Source organism: Psammomys obesus, unplaced genomic scaffold (assembly GCF_907164565.1).
Source record: "Psammomys obesus unplaced genomic scaffold, mPsaObe1.curated_primary_1811, whole genome shotgun sequence".
Lineage (NCBI taxonomy): Eukaryota > Metazoa > Chordata > Mammalia > Rodentia > Muridae > Psammomys > Psammomys obesus.
Window position 1 is genome coordinate 5,016,838 of NW_026596091.1, and position 23,070 is coordinate 5,039,907.

The 23,070-nt window shown below is 39.7% G+C and overlaps 1 protein-coding gene across 1 annotated transcript in view; it reads left to right on the forward strand.

Moving 5' to 3' along the window:
* The first annotated feature begins 5,917 nt into the window (after window positions 1-5,917).
* Window positions 5,918-23,070, forward strand: part of Pmch (pro-melanin concentrating hormone) — a 69,456-nt gene continuing 52,303 nt past the window's right edge. Inside the window, exons 1-2 of the mRNA XM_055627789.1 lie at window positions 5,918-5,987; window positions 6,796-7,016. Coding sequence (XP_055483764.1) covers window positions 5,918-5,987; window positions 6,796-7,016 — 291 coding nt within the window. The remainder of the gene's footprint in view (window positions 5,988-6,795; window positions 7,017-23,070) is intronic.

The window sequence follows — 23,070 nt, forward strand, 5'->3', positions numbered from 1 at the left end:
GAGTGGGGCAGAGAAAGCATAACATATGAAGAAAGGCAAATGTCTCAGGCTGTACCCCATTAGGATTTTAAAGTCCCGTGTTACAGTATTATTCACTCTAACCTGACTGGTGTGTGAGAACTCACCAAACCCCACAAGTCCTGATAAGCAGAGCAAAGTTCTCTCCTGAGTCACATGGAGTTACAGAGAGAGAACAATTTCCTTGTCATTTCTCCACCACTTGCAGAGTTGGCACAGCACTCAACCCATCATGAGAAGTTATATGTTTGGTTCTATGTTTAGGAAAAGGTGATCCTCAGATTATAACTTGAGGTTCAGCCTGCCCATAGTCCAGGTACAAGCATGAGAACAGCCAAGAGAAAAGGGGAGTTGTTGCGTTCAAACATGAAGCATAACTATTGGTGAGTCAAAATGCACCAAGTGTGTGCTCTGTGGGGTAGACAGCAAAACCATTTCCTAGCTGGCAAAAAGGGGGTAGAGTGGTCAGGAGACCTGTTCTTTACACTGGTGGCAACTGACAAACCGGCAGGTCTAGTTCTGGACCCTGTGTTCCTAGTCACGATGCAGTCACTCGGGTAGAAGATAGTAAGATTTCACATTGACTAGTGATTTCTGGAAAGTCCTGAAATTTTCAGAGTCCAGAGAAACTTTTAGAACCACATCCTGCTTACAGTCCACAAGGACATCATCCAACCTCAGCCAAAAAAGATGCCAGTGCCTCTAAAGACAATTCAGTGAACAAGCAGTAGCTCTGCTGAAACAAAATCTGTTTCCATTCATTCACTCACTCACTCATACTGGTTCTGTGCTTTGGAATGTTTAACATGAACCTAATCTCTCATGCGCATACCTGTAATCCCAAAGAGGTAGATTTACGTCCATGCTGATAGTTCTCTTCTCTTCTATTTTCTCTGGATTTTATTGCTGTCCTGATTCAACTGTCCCACATGTATAAGAACTTTAAGAATTAGCAGCCTTATTTTTGAGTCTCGAACACTAATTTGTCTATGTCACTTTTCAAAGTAAGGTGGTTAGAAGTAAATAAAATATCAAAGTATACTGGGTCAGGACAGCAAAACTCTTGACTTTCTCAACTCTGAGCTTCTTATAATATCATGTACAAGAAAAAGTAAATCTATACATACACCACATCATATAGCCATCTTGTTCTGACTCATTGTTACTTAAACGCATAGTGCAGTTTCAAGAGTGGAGCAAACATTTGCACAAGTTTTTAAAAATGGATTTAAAATGAACATCTGTGTGCTCATAGCTCAACTTCAGAAATTTAACACTAAAAAGACTTAAGAACAATCCATACATGTCTGTCTTTATAGCATGCTCCCCTTTTTAAAAGTGATCACTAGTTTGTATTTTATGTTTTTCATTATAATTTTACAACTCATGCACCTCCAGGCATGAGTTGTTTCATTTTATTTGTAAAACTATCTTATAAGTCCAACCACAATGTGTATATTCTGTTTCATCCAACAACATTATTGAGATTTATCCTTGTAATTTTATTTCAATATAGTCAAATAATCAATTCACCCTACACACACTGGCCAGACATAATAGGAAGGTGTCAGATAGAAATGATGACAAGCAATAACGATAATTGTTCACTCAAAAAATTTCAAATAGAAGAATCCTATAATTTCATGTTAAAAATAACCCCCACCCCACACAAGGAAATAAAGACGAATAAACACACTATTATTCAACGAATGTAAAAGCAAGACTGGTAAATAGCTGGGAGCACATTCAAATCCAGTGCTCACCATGCCTATTCACCTTTTAATAAAGAAGTATATGCAGCATATTAAACATGGATGCAAAAACATTAAGCTACTCATAAACATGTTTTTCTAGTTATGTCTTGAGGGAGGCTGCTGTTTCATACAGAAAGAATACATGTTGTTTGAGATGGAAAATGCAGAAGCCAAGCACTTCAAGGCCTTATTGGCTTATATGCAAGAGAATGTCTGTTGTGGGCACAGTGTCTTCCATCACTTGAGTCAGTACGGTCTAGGCTCCAGGAGTCTAGGATAATGAAGTCTACAGTGCAGAAAGAATCTCTTGGGCCTATATAGAACCGTAGCCTGTCAATAACAAGCTAATGGCCCTCTAGCTGAGGCAGGAAATAAGGAGGTGTGAGTTCTGAAGAGAAGAAAGGAACTCAGGTAGAGAGAGGCAGGAAGATTCTCCCAGGAAGTCTGAGAAAGAAAGAACGCATGAAACTGAGGAAAGGTGACCAGCCATGTAGCACACATAGTATAGACTAAACCAGTAATTTAAGTTAAAGGTTAGTCGAGGAACAAGCGAAAGTCTATGTCTTAGACATTATTCGTAAATAATAAAGTCTCAGTCATTGTTTTGGGATCTGGTAACTTATGGTTAAACTAGAACCTCTGCTCACATTCTCAATCAACAGGAAAAAGAAAGAGAGCTGTAAATGTTCAAATAGACTCCTAAGCTTTATCTCATAAGTAACATCACATGGACCATAAACGTACGCAGTTAGACTGATTTAAAAGGGACAGGTGGCATATGATTTCTACACTAAGCCTTCTGGTCGTAGTTAGATTACTCTTAGGAAAGTTGGGAGAGTGGGAGAATACTGCTGTCCCTGCCGCAGAAGGCTGCCTCTGCCTAGATAGAATCAGTGAAAGGCAATGTCTCATTCCTTTATCTTCTTTACACATCAAAAAACACTTATGAACTGTATGAATGAGAAAGGGGGAAAGGGGACATGACTCAGCAAAGGGACTCACTTTATGGAGATTCTGAATATGAAGGGACTGTGGACAAGGTGTATCTTTCCAGACCATGTCTCATGGGACCAGCATACGCTAAGTATGTCCTATCTCTTCCTTCTAATCACCTCACAGTAATACCACCTAAGCCATCATATTCTACAGTTATGCCAGAGTCTACAGCATTGCCAGTCTTGGAATAAGTATGTTTGTTAAAGTTCTGTTGCTGTGAACAGACACCATGACCACACCAACTCTTTTTTTAATCTTTTTAAAATTTTTTTATTAATTACACTTTATTCATTTTGTATCCCCCCCATAAGCCCCTCCCTCCTCCCCTCCCGATCCCACCCTCCCTCCCGTTTCTGAATGCATGCCCCTCCAAAAGTCCACTGATAGGGGAGGTTCTCCTCTCCTTTCTGATCTTAGTCTATCAGTTCTCGTCAAAAGTGGCTGCATTGTCCTCTTCTGTGGCCTGATAGGGCTGCTCCCCTCTCAGGGGGAGGTGATCAAAGAGCAGGCCAATCAGATTATGTCAGAGGCAGTCCCTCTTCCCATTACTAGGTAACCCACTTGGACACTGACCTGCCATGGGCTACATCTGTGCAGGGGTTCTAGGTTATCTCCATGAATAGTCCTTGGTTGGAGTATGATTTTCTGGGAAGTTCCCTGTGTTCACATTTTCTTGTTCTGTTGCTCTCCTTGTGGAGTTCCTGTCCTCTCCAGCTCTTACTATTTCTCACTTCTTACATAAAATTCCATTCACTCTGCCCGACAGTTGGCCAACAGGCTCAGGGAAACATTTAATTGTGGTTGCTTACAGTTTCAGAGGTTTAGTCCATTGTCATCATGGCAAAAAGCATGGCAGCAAGAAGAGAATGAAAGGCTCAGCCTGACTTGACCAGCCTAGATGACCAACCATCTGCATCCATCAACAGAGCAGTCCCAATACTGAGCAGCTAAAAAGGTGGTACAGAACCCCATTCTCTAGTCTCAAGTCCTAAACCTCAGACTTTTGTCAAGAGCATTGTGGTAGACAGGTAAAGTGTAACAACAGCACAATCCTAATGGTCTCCAATCCCAGATGTGCCTGTGGTTGGAGCCTCTAGAACTGCTCTGGTGCCCTGAAGAAGACATGTCTACTAGAATTCTATCACTACCAACATCACCAGGAAGCTGGCTTTGGGTCATACATCCACCTCAGGGCTAGAAAGCTCATAGAAGCTTGAGACTGGGTCCTACTCCAGCACGGTGCTGGTCTTAGCAATCAGGGGCTCACCATGCTACACAGCCTGTCCACACAGGTGGTCTCAGATGTGGCATTGGACCCCAACGATGGTTCATTGACAATGATCCAGCAGAATCCCATGGGCCTCACTATAGGTCTTTGGCCATAGGCAGGTAAAACACCCAGCCCTTCCTAGTTCCCAGGGAGGGGCCTATGTGGTATGTGGTCTGATTATTCGTTTAAGTACTGATTCAACTGGAAGTCTTTCTATTGCTCTGCCTCTCTGTCTTGCTTTATAGGGAAAGATATTTTAAAATGACTGATCCATTTCTTTCTTTAGCCCTTGACCCATGCCCAGCCCTTCAAAACATTTATTGTAGTCTATGAATTCTAGAATGACAAACAAATACAGTAAAGATTTTTAAACTAATGTGTTGAAGTTTTGTCAGAAGAAAACCTTTCATACCTGCTGTCTGGGAACCTTGCTTCCTGAGTCAAGTCTGCAAGCAATAACTCCTTTAGTATACCAGTCTGCTCTTCTGTTGCCTGGATTTTCTATGAGAAATTCAATGTCTCTCTGATACCGGAAAACCTGCTTCATTTTCCAAAAACCAGGTTAAGAAGTAAAGTCAACCTTTCTCTGATTGAAGACTGGGGTCTCCCTTTCCCCTTATGAAATGAGGGTTCTACTACAGTGACACTTGGAATACCAGGAAATATTATGTAATGTAGAAATAAACAGGGAAGAAGTACCCATCCAGTGAGAAGTTGTTGGTCAGCAGAGAGCTTGTGATGGTGACCAAGTGTGAGAGTTGACGGCTGCCAGGTTTAACAGGTTTCAAAGCCAGCCATTACAAGTGAGTCAAAACAGTATTTTTAAGTTAAGCTTAAATAACTTGAAATGTAAAGTATGCTGTCCCTTCAAACAGAAAATACCAACAAGGAGATAAAAAAATTTTTTTGAAAGAACCAAATGGAAACTCTAGACCTGAAAAATATAATTGACAAAGAATTAATAAATGCATTTATAACTTTGGGAATGTGAATCCCCAAAGGCCTATATAATATGTATTATAGAAGAAAGACAGGAAAATTGATGATTTGTTGATACTACAATGTGGTCCAAAGAACAGAGAAAAGCAGAAATAAAAAACAAATGTATAAGTCCAGAGAAAGGTGAGACAGTTAAACACATGAATACACATGTAGTAATACTAGAAGAGGAAAAGGAGAAAAACAGAAGTAGTAATAGTCAATGAACAGTCCCTGAATTTATTTAAACTATTGATAATCACATCCAAAAGCTCAATGAACTCCAAGGGGTCCACAGCCATTCACATGATAAGTAAAAGGCCTAATTCCAAAGACAGAGAAAAATCCTAAATTCAAAGAAAGAAAGCTACCTCATCACTTACAAGTAAACCTCTAGGAAGATTTACAACTAATTTCTCAGAAGTCCAGATTAAATGGATGACATAATCAAATGCACTAAATAAAAGAACTCCCCATCAAGAATCCTCTGTCCAAGGCTGGAGAGATAGGTGGGTGAGTTGTGTAGCCTGCACTAAGCCTTGGGTTTCATCCACAGTGCTGTGTAAGGTAGACGTGGTGATCAATAACCAGCACTTGGAAGGTAAATGCAGGAGCATCAGAAGTTCATCTTTGGCTACATTAGGATTGGCGCCTACTGGGTAGTACTCAGGTAAAGTAATTAAGAGTTGGGGCCTATCTAGCAGGTACCGTCGTTGTTTTGCTAGCTGCCCACGCTGTCAAACTGCTTTCAAAGTAGTTACGATTATGTGCTTAGTGTTGCGTTTTCTCCACTTTGGGCAGAGAAACTTCTGTTTGAAGTGTGTAATGGTTAGTGCCGGGGCTCATAACTGCTCAAAGGGCACACCCTAGGTAACTGTGAGTGCTCAGATGTAGAGGAACCATGTTTGTCAACCTCCCCCAGTCAAGGCTCAAGGGACTTCTGGGGACGGAAGGACGATTAAAGGCTTCAGGTGGGAGGAGAGCTGTTGAAAGGCTGGCTTCTGGACCTGACATGGCAGTTGCATAGATCACCTTAGAGCAGCCGTGTTACCTTCACAGGGTCAAGCCAGTCAAAGTCCCGGCAATGGGTTGGGAGGGGCCCTGGTCAAGCGTCCAGTGCCCCAGAGGATGGTCCCATACCTATTCACATATGGGCAGCCCTAATTGGAATTAGGGGTTATTAATAATGTCAACAAAAAAATGAGGACATGTAACTGGAAAGAATACAGAGTGGGGCAATAGGAAGAGTTGGAGGGAAGGAGTGGAAGATGGATATGATTTAAAACTGCTATAAATGTATAAAATTTTCAATGAACCATTTTAAAATATTATTTTTTTTGAAGAAGAAAGAAAGAAGCTGGGGATTAGTAGGGATGCCCCTTGAAAGGGAAAACTGTATTTGTGTGTGTATATATGTATTTCCCTCCACAGGATCCCAGTTAATCCCTAAGACATTGGTTTGTAGCAGATAACTTTGAGTTGTAACACTGGAGGCTGAGAAGAAATGGCTATTTAATCTTGGATATTCAGCATCCCAAGCTGTGAACCCATATAAGTAAACTTCTATTTTAAAAAAGCAAATAAAAATTGAAATATAAAAACAATTCAAGAAAGTATCCATACATGTACTCTCCTACTGTACATTTATACTAAGATGTATTACATCTTAGTATAAACGAACTTATCTTCCTCCCTATAACTAGTTTCTTTATGTGGTCTCTTTACCTGTGTCAGTTTTTAAAACATGCCATGAAGATTTTGTTTCTCTCTTTCTCTCAGATCTCTTCCCCAATGTGTTGGCTGTCTTTGGTGAATTTAAGATGCCTGTAGAACTTCTACCAGATCATACTCCAAAGACTTGTTTCAACAGAAGTTCTGGTCCACTGGTACCATCCCTGAGGTGTGGCCAGAAGAATGTGATGCTGTGTCACATGTTCTGCCCTCAGACTGGAGAAGAGTCGACTCTGTCCGAAAGCTCCGATATCGACGTTGAAAATGGGGTTTCCCCTAAATGAATGCTGGGACATAATTCCCAAGATATGCTGGATGGAAACTACAGCCAATGTCTGCCCTTGTAGTCAGTGTTTCTTGTCTCAAGAGATAGCCCCATTCATTTGAGCAAGCCAGAAGCCCAGGGATCCACCATTAGGCTTTCTTTCTTCATCTCCATCCACAGCCAGCATCACTTTACTACTCGGTTCTTCTGATTCTCTCCCCATAAATGTTTTCATTTAATCTCTTGCCACTAACTCTGAGCTTCTCATATCTCTCCCCAAGACATTGCCTTGGCATTGTGCCCTCGTCATTTCAGGTAGCGTTAGGTTGTCTTCTGACCTCATCATTCATGCCATGGCACATGTAATTATGTTGTAATATACCGGCAATAAACATTCACTCTGGCGATATTAGGGCAAGGACAGTTTGAAACACATAAAAATCTTGAATTAAGAATAATTTTAAAGACATGTTTAATATTGAGTTCTTGCTAATATGCCTATGGTCAGCCTGAAGCCATGCACACAGGTAACGTTGTACCGACTGAGAAGATTTAGGAATACATATGTACATACATTTACATATGTGCATTCAATATCAATGAGGAGAGCAATGGGCTCTCCATGGGATCTGGAGAGAGCCAGGAGAGCTGTATGGGAGGGTGTGGAAGGAGGAAGAAGAAGAGGGAAGTGGGTACTATGCCTGAATGGACAGTTTATTCATTAGGACTGTTAGCTGAAGAAAAAAAAATCATTTTGAGTTGTTACTGTAAAAGGGTAGATGGAAAACAAATTTCCTCTGTGTCACTGGGTTAACTAAATGTTCTGCCTGCTGGTTCTGTACAAACAGGGCAACCCGGAGAACACATGACCCGACTACCTCATCAGCAACACATTAGGAGGTTTTTCTTGGAAAAGAAATAGGGAACCCATTTGTACTGTTTTTATGACTTTTCAGACTTTTATGCTGCGTGCAGCACGGCACTTAGCTACTGGTGCTCACTTTGAATGCATAGTTCCTGAGCTCTGGTTTAAGATTTCAGAAATCTTGATGGTTTCTGTGCTCCAGGGCAGGCAAAAAGGACAACTTATTCACAGGAAGGTTACTTTGAGGAGTGGTCTCTTTATATGTCTGTTTCCACTATAGATCCAAATGGTAGATACAAGCAAATGATGGACACACACACACTTATTCCAAACTAGTTTTGGGTCTTCTCAAGAACAGAAACTATGTCCAAATTTCCTACAACGTCAAAGACATCATTAAGTGTTCAATAAATGTTTTCTAAACACACTTTTCTATTGACTGGAAATTCATAGTGTTTTAAAAACAAATTTCATTTTCATAAAGTGATTTCAATGGTATATCTGCATGTTGTCTCAAGTTTTCTCACCTACCCCCTTTACACATCTTAGTAAGAATTAAGTGGTATGCATCAGACATCTGAAGATTCACATTCTCAAAGTCTGGTTAGGAATGGCTGTATGCAAATGAAGAGCTAAAACCTCTGCAACCCTTTCTTATGAAACTAGAAGACTGAGTAGCAGTTTGAATGACACAATTTATCTGTGTATATATATGTATATATCTATACATATCTGTATATCTTATATATATATTACAGTAAGTAGACATGTACATTTCTGTTTTTTGACAGTTAAGTATTTTTACTGAATTCATTATTTAAATATTTAGTATATTAATTCTAATTTTTATAAATAATTTGGAGAAATAATAAATAAAATTACCATTAACCAGAGTTGAGGGTACATAATTTGGCTAGCATCCACAGAATTCTGTGGGGTTCAGTCTTCAATACAGTGGAGAAGCGAAAGGATAAAGTGTGAAAAGGATAGATAGTAAGTGTCTCCCTTTCCTACTGCTGTTATAAAAATGACTTTACAAAAGCAAGTTGAGCACTAGCAATCATGTGTTCATTGTTCTCTGCTCCGGATTATGAATGCAAGATGCCCAGCTCCCTCGACTCCTGCTGCTGTCACTTCCAGCTGTAATGCACTGCAATTTGGAACTGTGGGCTAATAAACCTTTTCTTTCTTTTTAAAATTATTGTTATTTTATTACTATTATTATTATTACTATTATTATTATTACTTACAATTTTTTCTCTTTGTATTCCAGTTGTAGCCCCCTTCCTCATTTCCTCCCAGTCCCACCCTCACTCCCTCTTCCTCCCCTATCCCTCTTCCCTAGTCCACTGATAAGGGAAGCCTTCAACACACAGGCCTTCAGGTGACATCTCATGTCCAAACAACAGTAGAAGATACCTCAAGAAATGTAAATGCAGGGATAAGGAAACAGGGGTTATACTTCATCATATACCCAATAAGCCTGGGAAGTTTTGACAAGCACACTGTTATCTACCATAATTAAAATTAGATAAGGGGAGAATATGTAAATATATGTAAAATTCAGGTATATTGGGTAATTCAGATGCAACAGACTGCTCTTAAAACATCCCAGTTTAACCCCATAAAGACTAATGCTGTGTTCCCTCAGGCTCTCCTCTAGCTCAGCAGCTGCAACCTCTGTTCCTTGTGTCCACATCTCCTGTGGCTCTCACAGACCATCACCCCCTGCCCCTGCCCCCACTTGTTGCCGTACCCCCGTTTCCAACACCAGCAGGCATTTCCTGTGAGCACACTAGTTGAGCGGGCCAGTAAAACAGGAAACACACAACTCTCACACTCAGCAAAAAAATCCAGAGAGGAAACAGAAACCAAGGAACAAAACACCCACCCAACAAAGACAGACCCAGCAGGCCTATCACCCCAAACCCAGATGCCTAGATGTCAGCATAAGAACACAAACAGTAACTGTCAGGGCACTGTGTCCCCACTGAAGTCTTGCTATCCTACCACAGCAGGCCCTGAACACAACTAAAGCATAAGAAGACCTTAAAACCAACTCTACAAAGATGATACAGGTCCTCAAAAAGGAAATGAGTAAATCTTTAAAATCTATGAAAGCACAAACAATTGGAAGAAATGAATAAATCCCTTTTAAAAAGCCAAGAAAAAAGTAAATAAACTGTAATTAATTTAAAAAATATAAATAAATAAATAAATAGCCAAGAAAAAGCAAACAATTGAAGAAATCAATAAAACTATTTAAGACCTGAAACCAGAAATAGAAGCAATAAAGAAAACAAACGGAGGAAATTCTGGAAGTTAACCCCCTGAAGGGGAAGCAGCATTACCAGGCCACAGAAGAAGACAATGCAGCCACTCCTGATGAGACCTAATTGACTAGGATCAGAAGGAAGGAAAAGAAGACCTCCCCTATCAGTGGACTTGGGGAGGGGCATGCATGCAGAGGGTGGAGGAAGGGAGGGATTGGGACTGGAGGAGGGAGAGAAACATGGGGGGGAGGGATACAAAGTGAATAAAGTAATTAATAAAGAATTTTTTAAAAAAATAATAAAATAAATCTTTCAGAATTCTGTACAATGCAAAAGAAAAAAGTTTTAGGGATTCAAACAGGAACTACAGAGGAAAGCTTCACCATCAGAAGGCAAGAGATGGCAGAGAGAATATCAGGCATTAAAGATACAACAGAGGAAATAGATACATCTGCCAAAGAAAATGTTAAATCTAAAAACATTCTTAACAAAAAACTTCCAGAAAACGTAAGACACTATGAAAAGACCAAATCTAAGAATAGTAGCAGTAGAGAGGGAAACATAAAGACTACCAGATAAAATGCCCAGAAAATATTTTCAATGAACTCATAGAAGAAAATTTTCCTCAGCTAAAGAAGGAGATACCTACTAAGAAGTAAGAAGCTTACAGAATACCAAATAAATTGGATCAGAAAAGAAAATCTCTTCACCACATAACAATCAAAACATTAAACATACAGAACAAAGAAAAATATTAAAAGGTACAAGGGAAAAATACCAAGTAACATATAAAGTCAGACATTTTAAATTATAACTGATTTCTCATTGGAGACTCTAAAGCCAGAAGGGCTTGGAAAGATGTGTTGTAGTTTCTACTAGACCACAGCTGCCAGCCCAGACTATTATACTCAGCAAAATTTTCAATCTCCATAGATAGAGAAAATAAGATATTCCATGATACAGTCAAATTTAAACAATATTTATCTACAAAGTCAGCCTTATAGAAGGTGCTTAAGAAAAAATCCAACCCAATGAGGTATACTATACCCATAGAACACAGGAAATAATCTCATACTAACAAACCAAAAGAAGGGAACACGTCCACACAAATGGCTGAGAAGCACTTAATAAAATATTCAACATCGTTAGCTATCAGGGGAATGAAAGAAAATAAAAGCCACTTTGATATTCCATCTCACATCTGTCAGAAATCTGTCAGAAACTCCTGGCAAAACCTGTTCTAGTCTTGTGGGAGTGCAAACTTATACAGCGACTATGAAAATCAATATGAGTTCCTCAGAAAGTTGGGAATTGATCTACTACTCTGGAGCATATACCCAAAAGAATGCTCCATTCTACTTCAAGGACACCAACTCAACTAAGTTCATAGCAGCTCTATTCGTAAAAGCCAGAAACTGGAAACACTTAGATGTCCCTCAACAGAAGAATGGATAAACAAAACATTGTACATTTACACAATGGAGTACTACTCAGCTGTTTAAAAATAAATGACATCATAAAATTCGAAGGCAAATTGATGAAACTAGAAAAAAAAAATCATCCTAAGTGAGTATCCCAGATCCAGAATGACAAGTATGGTATGTATTCACTTGCAAGTGAATATTAGCCAATAAGTAAATGATACAATATCTGATCCATCAGCATAGTTCTATCTTACTTATCTCCTTCCATCTTCTTGTCTGCAAATATTCTCAGTATTTCTCAGTAACATATTTTTGGGGCCACGACTCTCCTAACTTCACCCAAACCTTAGACTTTCAGAACACAAGCTTTTTTCTGTGGTGGAATGAGGGGAACTGAGAGTGGTAAGGGGAAGGTACATGGGCGAGTGAGGAATCTCTAACACTAAGTGACCACAAACAGAATGAAAACCATAACAGTCTGGACCTGAAGTCACATATTTAGGTTCAAATCCTGGCTTTTCCAGTACTTAAGCAGCAACCCTTTGGTAGTTACTCAACCTTTTTATGTATCAGATCTCTCATTAGAAAAATCAAAACAACAGCTCCCACTGTACAAAGTTGTTGTAAGTTTCTGTTGTGCCCATAAATGCATCCTATCCTTGCTCCATTATAAGTAACAATAACAGCTATCATGGCCATCGTCACAAAACCCCTCACGGTGTAGTGTGTCATGGCTAATACACACATAGATACATACATACTGCTGATTTTTTTTTTATTCTCTGGGCTTCCAAAACACAAACAAACAAACAAACAAACAAACTACTTGACCTGGAACAGTGAAAGTAAGTTGAAGATAAAGGCTGCGGATTACAGAAGGCAATCTTTCTTACTCCCCTGATCTTAAGTCAATGAAAGGTTCCTTTCTCCAAGACAGATGACACCAAAATTGTTAGAAACTTCCTACTGTTAAAAAGCTCAGCCCTACTCCACAAGACACTTTCTACAAGTCAGCAACTGGAAATCTTTCCTATACAGGACAGACCTTTTACTAATATGCCATATATATATATATATATATATATATATATATATATATGATTGTAATGTCAATTTCCCTCATGTGTTCATGAAAAACAGATATAATTATAATTTCATGACTAGTAGTTTTGAAATGAGTGTCCCCATACCTTACTCCCAGATAGGCAAATGAGTAGGAGAGAGGAGTTCTGAAATTAAAACACTCATTGATAAATTATACACTTATAAAACTAACTAAAACAGCATTCCCCACTCATAAACTACCTTGACATCTGCCTTCATGGGAATACAATCTTCACAACTCTTCATAACACTTAATGATATAAGACAAACAGATTATAAATGGTAAGTTTTGTAAAACAAACAAAGGCACCTCAAAGTAGATAATTTGAATACAAAAGTAGGAAGAAGACATAAGAAAAGTTGATTGAAGAGATTGAGAGATTTTGCAAAATCTGACCCTACATAATCACACTAAGCAAAATCAAAGCCTAAAGAGACTGTTGTAATCTCTCCTCTCTCTATTGGTTCCCTTTTTCATTGCTCTGAAGTAACTCAAGGGAAAACAGTTGAGTCACAGCATGAGGGCCTACACCCTCCCCCACGGCCAGGAAGTTGGCAGTGAGCAACAGAGACAGGAAGCAGTTAAATACATTACATCTACAGTCAGAAACCAAAAGAGATAATCTGGCTGCTAATGTGTCACTTGGTTTCTCCTTGATGGTGCTGCCGATATTCACAGAGAGTCTCTGCTTCTCAGGTAAATCTCTCTGGAATCACTCTTATAGACAGAGTCAGAAGTATGTTTCCTAAGGACCTCTCTAATCCAGTCATGTTGACAATTAAGATCAAACACATCAGTATATATCTCACATCACTTCTCAAAAATGTGTATCCAAAATATCACTTAGGGGCTAGAGAACTGACTCAGCATTTAAGAGCACTTGCTGTGCTTTCAATGACTAGCTCCCACATAGCGGTCCACAACCGTCTGCCACTCAACTTCCATGTGATCCAACACCTTATTCCGGCCTCCACAGTACTAGGCATGCACGTGGTGCACATACATGCAGCTAAAACATTCATACGCACGAAGTAAAAATAAACCTTTGTAAAAAGTCAACATTTAACTTCCCTGCCACCTACTTCTGGATAAAGATGTGAGCCCTCAGCCAGGTTTAATGGCTCACACCTTTAATCCCAGCACTGGAGAGAATGAGGCAGGTTGATCGCTGTGTCTCTGAGTTTGAAACTACCCTGGTCTACAGAGCAAATTCCAGGACAGCCAGGACTATTACACAAAGAAATCCTGTCTCAATAAGAAGAATTAAAAAAGAATTTCATTTAAAAAAAAATGTGAGTTCTCAGGTGTTCCTGCTACACCTGTCATGATAAGCTACATCTTACATGCAATGCAATCAACTTGTTTTAATAAATCTAGACTTTGTTTTCTCAAGCTAATACCATCATTTAACTTCCCTCACTTGATATCTTAAATTTTCTGTGGCCATTTTACATTGCCCTCTGTTAACAATAGATGTTTTCTGCATGCATTTCATACTGACCATGAGTACAAACAAAACAGACAGAACATCAGAACTTTCAAACTCAAACCTTAAGTGTCTAGTTCTTGTTCTGGGTTGAGAATTTCATGGGAAAGTTTCTGTTACTCTTCAAAACCTCACAAAATGCTACACAAAAGAGAACAAGGCCCTGTGTATTCAACTTTTGAACACTGTGTTCCACTTTACAGAGAAGTATTAGATTTAACATCTTAAATGTACTTTTCATAAAGGTGTTTGGTACTCCATGTAGCTCAAATGCACACACTTTTAAACGTAGATGTTTAGAAAACTAAACGCAGATTACACCAGACTGCAAGATGTGATTGGCTCTAAGCTTACAGTAAAAAGGGGTATTTTTCTCCACACATTATCTTCATTAACACAAAAAAGCACTAAACAAAGGCAAACTGATTTCTTTGATTACAGTCCTAAATTCAGAATATGCTTTGAAGGGTAACTCTGATGGATTTAATATATGTGAGTCCACCATCATACCCTCAGCCTCTAATTCAGATGGTCAACATAGAGAAAGGGTCATCATGGAAATACAAGTGAGTCAAATGTTCTCAAGGCCTGAGAAAAAGCAGGACAAGTTCGTTCTAACAGCAAGTCGTTTCTTCTCATCTGAAAACAACTAGCGTCTATGGCTTCTGGCCTAGTTCACTCTTCTTGGATTTCACCATGTAGAATGTAACATATTTGCCAAAACACCTTCTTTGAGGTTTAGTACCAATTAAACTAAAGCACTAGGTCAAAGAGGGAATTGAGACTGGCTCCAGTGTTACTGTCTAACACTCCATGACGAATGTGGTGGAGGTCATAAGTGAGATGAGAGTAAAGATTCTAAGACAAATGAATGCAACCTGGATCCTGGGTAGAAACTATGACCATGAGCAGGCAAAAATAACCTTTTGTTCACAAAACCCTAGCTAGACATTTTCTTCATTATAAATATAGACAGTGAGGCACAGCGACCTTAGCAACACCTATGACTATGTCTTAGTCACTGCTCTGGTGCTGTGAAGAGACACCATGGCCAGGGCAACTCTTACGAAAGAAAACGTTTAACTGGGAGCCTGTTTAGCCCATTGCTATCATCGCAGGAGCATGGCTGCACATATGATGCTAGAGCAGTAGCTGAGAGCTACTGCTACTCCAGAGGCCACGAGAGAGGGGACACTTGGCCTGGCTCCACCCTAATAACACACTTCCCACAATAAGGCCACACCTGCTTTGAATGAGGCCACACCTCCCAATCCTAATTCTTTCAAATAGTGTTAATTCCAGGTGACAAAGCATTCAAATATATGAACCTATGGGTCCCACTGTTATTCAAACCACCGCAGACTATCAAGAGAAATAACAAATGTCTTATATCATGGTATGGTTGCTACAGTTCTTTTACAGCATCATGTAAACACATCCCTATTGGTGCTGAATTTTGGCCATCAGTTTGGTTGGATTAGGAAGTACCTGGATTGGTAAATATATCTCTGTAAATGTCTGTAAGGGCATTTCCGGCAATGAGCCATTAATGAGAAGATTTGCCCTATACCCTGCTGGCACCATCCCGCAAGCTAGAGCAGCAGTTCTCAACCTGTGAGTCACGACCCCATTAGGGTCACATATCAGATATCCGGAATACCAGACACTCACATTACAATTCCTAACAGTAGCAAAGTTACAGTTATGAAGCAGTAATGAATAATTTCATGGCTGGCGGTCAGCACAACCTGAGGAACTGTATTAAAGGGACACAACATTAGGAAGGCTGAGAACCACTGGGCTAGAAGGAAAGAGGAAAAGGAAGACGGTACAGTGCACACATCTTTTCTCTCCACCTCCTGTCTAGCATGTGGGGAACAGCCCAGGCCACATGCTCTAACTGCAAGGATACACTGTTTCACTATGTTTCAAGTCCTGATATACTATTTCACTGTTTTGAGTCACAAGTAGACAAAGATCAAGGACTGGAGCATTTGAAATCGTGAGCCAAAACAAACCCTTCCTTTTCTAAGTTGTTTGTGCTAGGTACTTTGTCACAATGATAAAAAGTCTAATAGTCTTTACTTCAAAAGTATGGTAGTAGCTAACCTGTTGCTAAAATTGCATATAAATACTACATTCTTGCCTGTCAATGCACAGCATGAAATGCACATATTTTTAAATTTTTGTTATTATTATTCATAATTTATTCATTTTGTATCCCAGTTGTAGCCCCCTCCCTCATCTCCTCTGAGTTCCACCCTCCCCACCCTCCAGCTGCTCTCCCTCCCTCTTCCTTCCCTAGTCCTCTGATAGGGAAACTTCTCCTCTCCTACTGTCTGACCCTAGCATATCATGGCTCACCACCAGGGCTGCCTGGATCCTCTTCCTCTGTGAACTGGCTAGGTCACCCCACCAGGGAGGAAAGATCAAGGAACAGGCAACAGAGTTCACGTCAGAGACTGTCTCTTTTTCTCTTATGAGGAAACCCACATGGAAACTGAGCTGTCTATGGGTTACATCTGAGCAGTAGGTCTAGGTCCTCTCTGTGTATAGTCTTTGGTTAATCCCTAACCAATTCTCATTCAGAAGAGAAAACAGGATAGATACCGAAAGCTGAAAGCCGTAGAAGAGAGGATACAGGACTGGAGCCTACCATAGATGTCCTCTAAAAGACTCCATCCAACAGGGGACAGAAGCAGGTGCAGACACTCACAGCCAAACTTTGGACAGAGCACATAGAGTCTTATGGAAGTAGGAGGATATAAAAGGACCAGTGGGGACAGGAGCCACACAAGGAGACCAACAAAGCCAAAAAAAAAAAGGCAGGACTCAGGAGGGGACTGCAGAAACACACATATCAAACAATTAAACACTCCAAATTTTCACATGTTCTCATATCAACAGTCACAAATTCTCACAAAAACCACAGTACTTGGTGCTTTCTGGTATTACCTACCTAACATGCTGTTTAATCAAAATAACTGATACTCAGTGTTTTTATTCAAGCTAAGAAGCAATGGGCTTTACATTGAAACTGTCTTTAACAAGTAAAATTAAAGTGTAATATGACTGTATTTTAAATAAATCATACTGTAATGTATTATGTTAATTTAATAGTATGTATGTGTGTAGGCCACAAACATAATATTTTGACAATTATAAGTATAACCAGTTTTATTTTGTAATTCCAATATATTATTTTATTCAATTAAATAATTATTTTAAGAAAAGTTTCACAGACTTCGCCAGATGGTCAAAAAGGACCATTATTTTCAGACAGCCAAGAGCTTCTGACTGTTGATATCCTTCACAATTCAGTGCACATGCTCTTTTTTTTGAGCTATATTTTTATTTTTATTTTTTTATTTTATTTTTTCGTGTTTTATTTTTTTCTTATCAGTTACATTTTATTAACTATGTACCCCAGCCGTGTCCCGATCCCTCATTCCCTCCCAGTCCCTCCCTCCCTCCCTCCCTCTCCACCGTGCCCCTTGCCAAGTCCACTGATAGGGGGGACCTCCTCCCCATTCATCTGATCCTGTTTTATCAGGTATCTTCAGGACTGGCTGCAAAGCTCTCCTCTGTGGCCTAACAGGACTGCTCCTCCCTTGGGGGGTGGGGAGGCCAAAGAGCCAGTCATTGAGTTCCTGTTAGAAATAGTCCTTGTTCCCCTCACTATGGGAAACCAATTGGTTACTGTGCTACCACAGGCTACATCTGAGTAGAGGTTCTAGGTTACATTCATACATGGTCCTTGGTTGCATGTCAGTCTCAGAAAAGACCCAGTGCCCAGATATCTTTGGTCCTTGTGGAGCTCCTATCCTTTCCTCATCAGTCTAACTCCCCTTCTTTCTTATGATTCCCTGCACCCTGCCAAAGGTTTGGTCATGAGTCTTTGCTTTGAAAACACCGCTAGTTAGAGACTTTCCAATGCGCTCAGTAGACGCCTGTCAATGTTCAATGCGTATCCCATCTGTCTTTCAAAACGAGGATTGATCATCTTACCCCATGTCCTCTCTCTTGATTATCTTTTTTTAGGTGTATAGATTTCATTATGTTTATTATATCTTATAGGTCTATATAAGTGAGTATATACCATGTTTGTCTTTCTCCTTCTGGGATATTTCACTCAAGATGATCTTTTCTAGATCCCACCATTTGCCTGCAAATTTCATGATTTCCTCCTTTTTGGTTGCTGAGTAGTATTCCATTGTGTAAAAATACCACAATTTCTGTACCCATTCCTCCGTTGATGGACATCTGGGTTGTTTCCAGGTTCTGGCTATTACAAATAAAGCTGCTATAAACATGGTTGAGCAAATATCCCTTTTGTGTACTTGAGCAAACTTTGGGTATATACCTAGCAGTGGTATAGCTGGGTCTTGAGGAAGCACTATTCCTAATTGTCTGAGAAAGCGCCAGATAGATTTCCAGAGTGGTTGTACCAGTTTACATTCCCACCAGCAGTGGAGGAGGCTTCCCCTTTCTCCACAACCTCTCCAGCATGTGTTGTCCCTTGAGTTTTTCATTTTGGCCATTCTGATGGGTGTAAGGTGATATCTCAGGGTCGTTTTGATTTGCATTTCCCTGATGGCTAATGAGGATGAGCATTTCTTTAAGTGTTTCTCTGCCATTCGACATTCCTCTGTGGAGAATTCTCTGTTTAGCTCTGTTCCCCATTTTTTAATTGGATTACTTGGTTTGCTGCTTTTCAGCTTCTTTAGTTCTTTGTATATACTCGATATTAGTCCTCTGTCAGATAAAGGGTTAGTGAAGATTCTTTCCCAATCTGTAGGCAGGTGTTTTGTTTTGATGACCGTGTCCTTTGCTTTACAGAAGCTGTTCAGTTTCATGAGGTCCCATTTATTGATTGTTGCTCTTAGAGCCTGTGCTGTTGGTGTTCTGTTCAGGAAGTTGTCTCCTGTGCCAATGAGTTCTAGGCTGTTCCCCACTTTTTCTTCTAACAGATTTAGAGTATCTGGTTTTATGTTGAGGTCTTTGATCCACTTGGACTTTAGTTTTGTGCAGGGTGATAAATAGAGATCTATTTTCATTTTTCTGCATATGGACATCCAGTTGGACCAGCACCATTTGTTGAAGATGCTGTCTTTTTTCCATTGAATGGTTTTGGCTTCTTTGTCAAATCGAGTATTCATAGGTGTGTGGGTTTATTTCTGGATCTTCTATGCGGTTCCATTGATCCTCCTTTCTGTTTTTACGCCAATACCATGCAGTTTTATTACTATTGCTTTGTAGTACAACTTGAGATCGGGGATGGAGATACCTCCAGATGATCTGTTGTTGTACAGGATTGTTTTGGAGATTCTGGGTTTTTTGTTTCTCCATATGAAGCTGAGAATCTTTTTTTCAAGGTCTGTAAAGAATTGAGTTGGTATTTTGATGGGAATTGCATTGAATCTGTAGATTGCTTTTGGCAGGACGGCCATTTTCACAATGTTAATCCTACCAATCCATGAGCGCACAGCTCTTTAATGAGTAAACATTTTTTTTTAATGCTTCTTCCAGTCTTTCCTCTCATTTGATTAGGACTGACAGTCTTTGATGTCCTATGACAAAACTTGCCACAGTTGGGGTTTCATCTTCAAGTCTTCTCTCACTCTTTCACCAGTCAGAAACCTGGCTTGTGGATGCCACTCCCTCTGCCTCGCTTGTGCTTTGACGGCATATTAATGGCATGCATGCGAGGGTTCTTGAGGAGTGCTGTAAAACGGAGCCAAGTTTTATTGTGATAAAGACCAGAAAAGAGAACAACTCAAAGAGCTTTGGAGAGAAAGGAGAGGTAGAGGTAGGCTCTGCTGGTGGAATATGGATCTGGTTCATAGGGAAGGTAATCCCAGAGCTAGATATTTTTTTATATTATATTTTATTTTTTTATATTAATCACAGGTCATTCACTTTGTATCCTAGCCATACCCCCCCTTTCCCTCCCAATCCCACCTTCCCTTCCTCATCTCCTTCCTGCCCCCTTCCAAGTCCACTGATAGGGGAGGTCCTCCTCCCCTTTCACCTGACCCTAGCTTATCAGGTATCTTCAGGACTGGTTGCAATGTCCTAATTTGTGGCCTAGCAAGGCTGCTCCTCCCTCGGCGGGGGGGACAAGGAGAGGAAGTCAAAGAGCCAGTCATTGAATTCATGTCAGAAATAATCCTTATTCTCTTTACTAGGGAACCCACTTGGATACTGAGCTATTATGGGCTACATCCGAGCAGGGGTTCTAGGTTATATTCATATATGGTCCTTGATGGAGAAACAGTCTCATAAAAGATCCCTGTGCCCTGATATATTTATTTGATCCTTGTGGAGTTCCTGTCCTCTCCAGGTCATACTAACTCCCCCTTCTTTCATGCACTCTGCCTAAAATTTGGTTATGAGTCTCAGCATCTGCTTTGATACACTGCTAGATAGAGCTAGAGGACCTCTGTGGTAGGCTCCTACGCTAGATTTTAAAGACAATAATGAGAAGGTAAAAGCAAGTCAAGTTTAGAAACAAGAATGCACGCAAATGAGTAGAACTGCCTAGCAGACCAGAAAATCCTGTTGCCAACTGGACCATGGAAGAGGCGCTTAGTCAGCTGGGTCGAGGAACAAGACTCCAAGTATCAGAAATTGGAAAACCTACCTGCCAGGGAGAGTGACTGGGCAGATGGAGCTGCGAATGGGGAGTAATGTCTGAAAAGTCGACACCCAGTCAAAATCAATCATCAGCATCACTGAAGAAAATTCTGAGATACAAGGATGAAATAAAATGCTATTTTTCAAATGTAGCTACTACAGTCTCACTCTTTTCAGCACTCCTTGTTTCAGATTTTGATATTATTTTGCATGAACAGTTTCTCAAGGTGATCTTCAGTTAGCTGCTAAATTGCTCTTCTAGCTGCTACAATTACCTTGAAATTGCCAATGGCTCATAGTCACTTTTCATTACCGTCATAGCATATCTGACATAAACAACTCAATTGGTTGTTTTGGCTTATGTTGCTGGAGCTTTCAGCCCTCTGTGGCAAGCCCCTCACATTAGAGCATCTAAGAAGCAGAGAGACAAGAACATCTGTGTTTGAGGGCTTGCTCCTGTGCCTCTGGTATTCCATCTAGATCTCAAGCCTTCGGTTTAGTATCACCCACATTTAGGGCAAGTGCCCCCATGCTTGTGAATGCTAGCTGTAAATGCCCTTAGCGTACCCAGAAGTATGCTCTCCTTATATCACTGATGCCTCTCCGTCATGCCAGGTTGACAAGATGAACATCTCACTCATGGGAAGACAAGAGATCCATTTCAGCTACTCTGAAGGCAAAAGCACTTGTGTGGTAATGTAGCCACCACAATGCTAGGCTTTGTCCTTTCTCTCTAAGAAAAGTATCTATTTGGCTTGAAGTCTTGGACCTAAAGATTTGATCAGTGGTGATGATGCACTTTCACTGAAGTACTTTCTCAGGTTTAAGTAAACTGTACCACTTTGAGGTGCTTATCAAACATTTTCAAAGTTCACTTAAGATTTCTCCCCTCACTTTTATTTTCAATTTTTAATATTTTTATCTAAATATTGTTATTTCACACAATGACTAATAATTTGTATGAAGCCTAACCACTCCTCTGGAACAACCTATGTCAAGGTCATTGTGGTCTAATGCTTGCTATACCTCATGGTTAATCACATTCCTTTCTTCCTTGACTAATCATTGGTTTTTGACACAGATAACAATTGCGTCACATACCAAATGCAGTTTTCACCTGGTTTCTAGGTCAGCACACTGTCTAGGCCCAGCAAGAATATTTTTAATAAGCCCACCTGTATGTAGTCTATATAAATACACTAACAATAATAAAATAGAAGAGCCATTCCTACTGTGATAAAAAAAAAATGCCTGCTGGATTTACTGAGAAAGTTCATCAATAAAAATGGATTAAGAAAAGAAAATTATTAAATATGAATGTCAGAAAAAAGGAGAAAAACAAACACATGTAGATAACATTAATGATGTATAAAACTCAAAACAATAACCCGAAAACAACTAAAAACAATGGGAAATTTAACAAAAGTGGTACTAGCTCCTTTTCCTTTGCCTATGATCAAGTATCCAGCAAGAATTAAATTAAGGAAGGAAGAATTAATTTTGGATCACAGCACAAGGGGATACAGCTCATCTCAGTGGCAAAGGCGCAGCAGGAATGCGAGAGAGCCGGAGACAGCAGACCAGAAGTGGTGCTGGGCTAAGAAATCACGAGCTTGGCCCCAGTGACCAGTTTCTCCACTGAGCCCTCATTTCAAAGCCTGCCTTCACATGTGCCTATGGGAGGCACTATACCTTTACATCAAATGTAGTCATTACAAGATAAAACTCAGTATTTCACCACTTTGCAGCAATAATGAATTAGAATACAAATCACATTACTAACAGCATGTCAATAAACATTACCTAAGAGTTAAGGTCAATAGAGATGTGCAGAATTTTGAAGAAAGCCACAATATTTTTATTAAAGGACATAAAATAAAAATGTTTTTAAATGGAGAACTATATCATGTTACCAACAAAGATTTAATATTATCAACATGTCAACATGTCATGTTTTCCCCCCCAAACAAATAAATAAACTCACTGCAGTCCCAGTGGGCTTGACGGTTTAGTTTTGGAAACTCAACACATGATTTTGAAGTTAATCTAGAAGAATATTTTTTTTAATCATGGAAGTAGGAAAGGAGCTGAGAAGCAGACAAGGTGAACAGGAGTTGGAGGAGAACAAGAGTAAGGGGTGAAGATAATCATAGAACATCATATAGATCTATGTAGACTAATATATGTAATATCAAATATAAAATTAGTAATAAAAATTACAGCAAAAAATAAAACAAAACTTTCAAATGACTGAGAAACATACATGTCC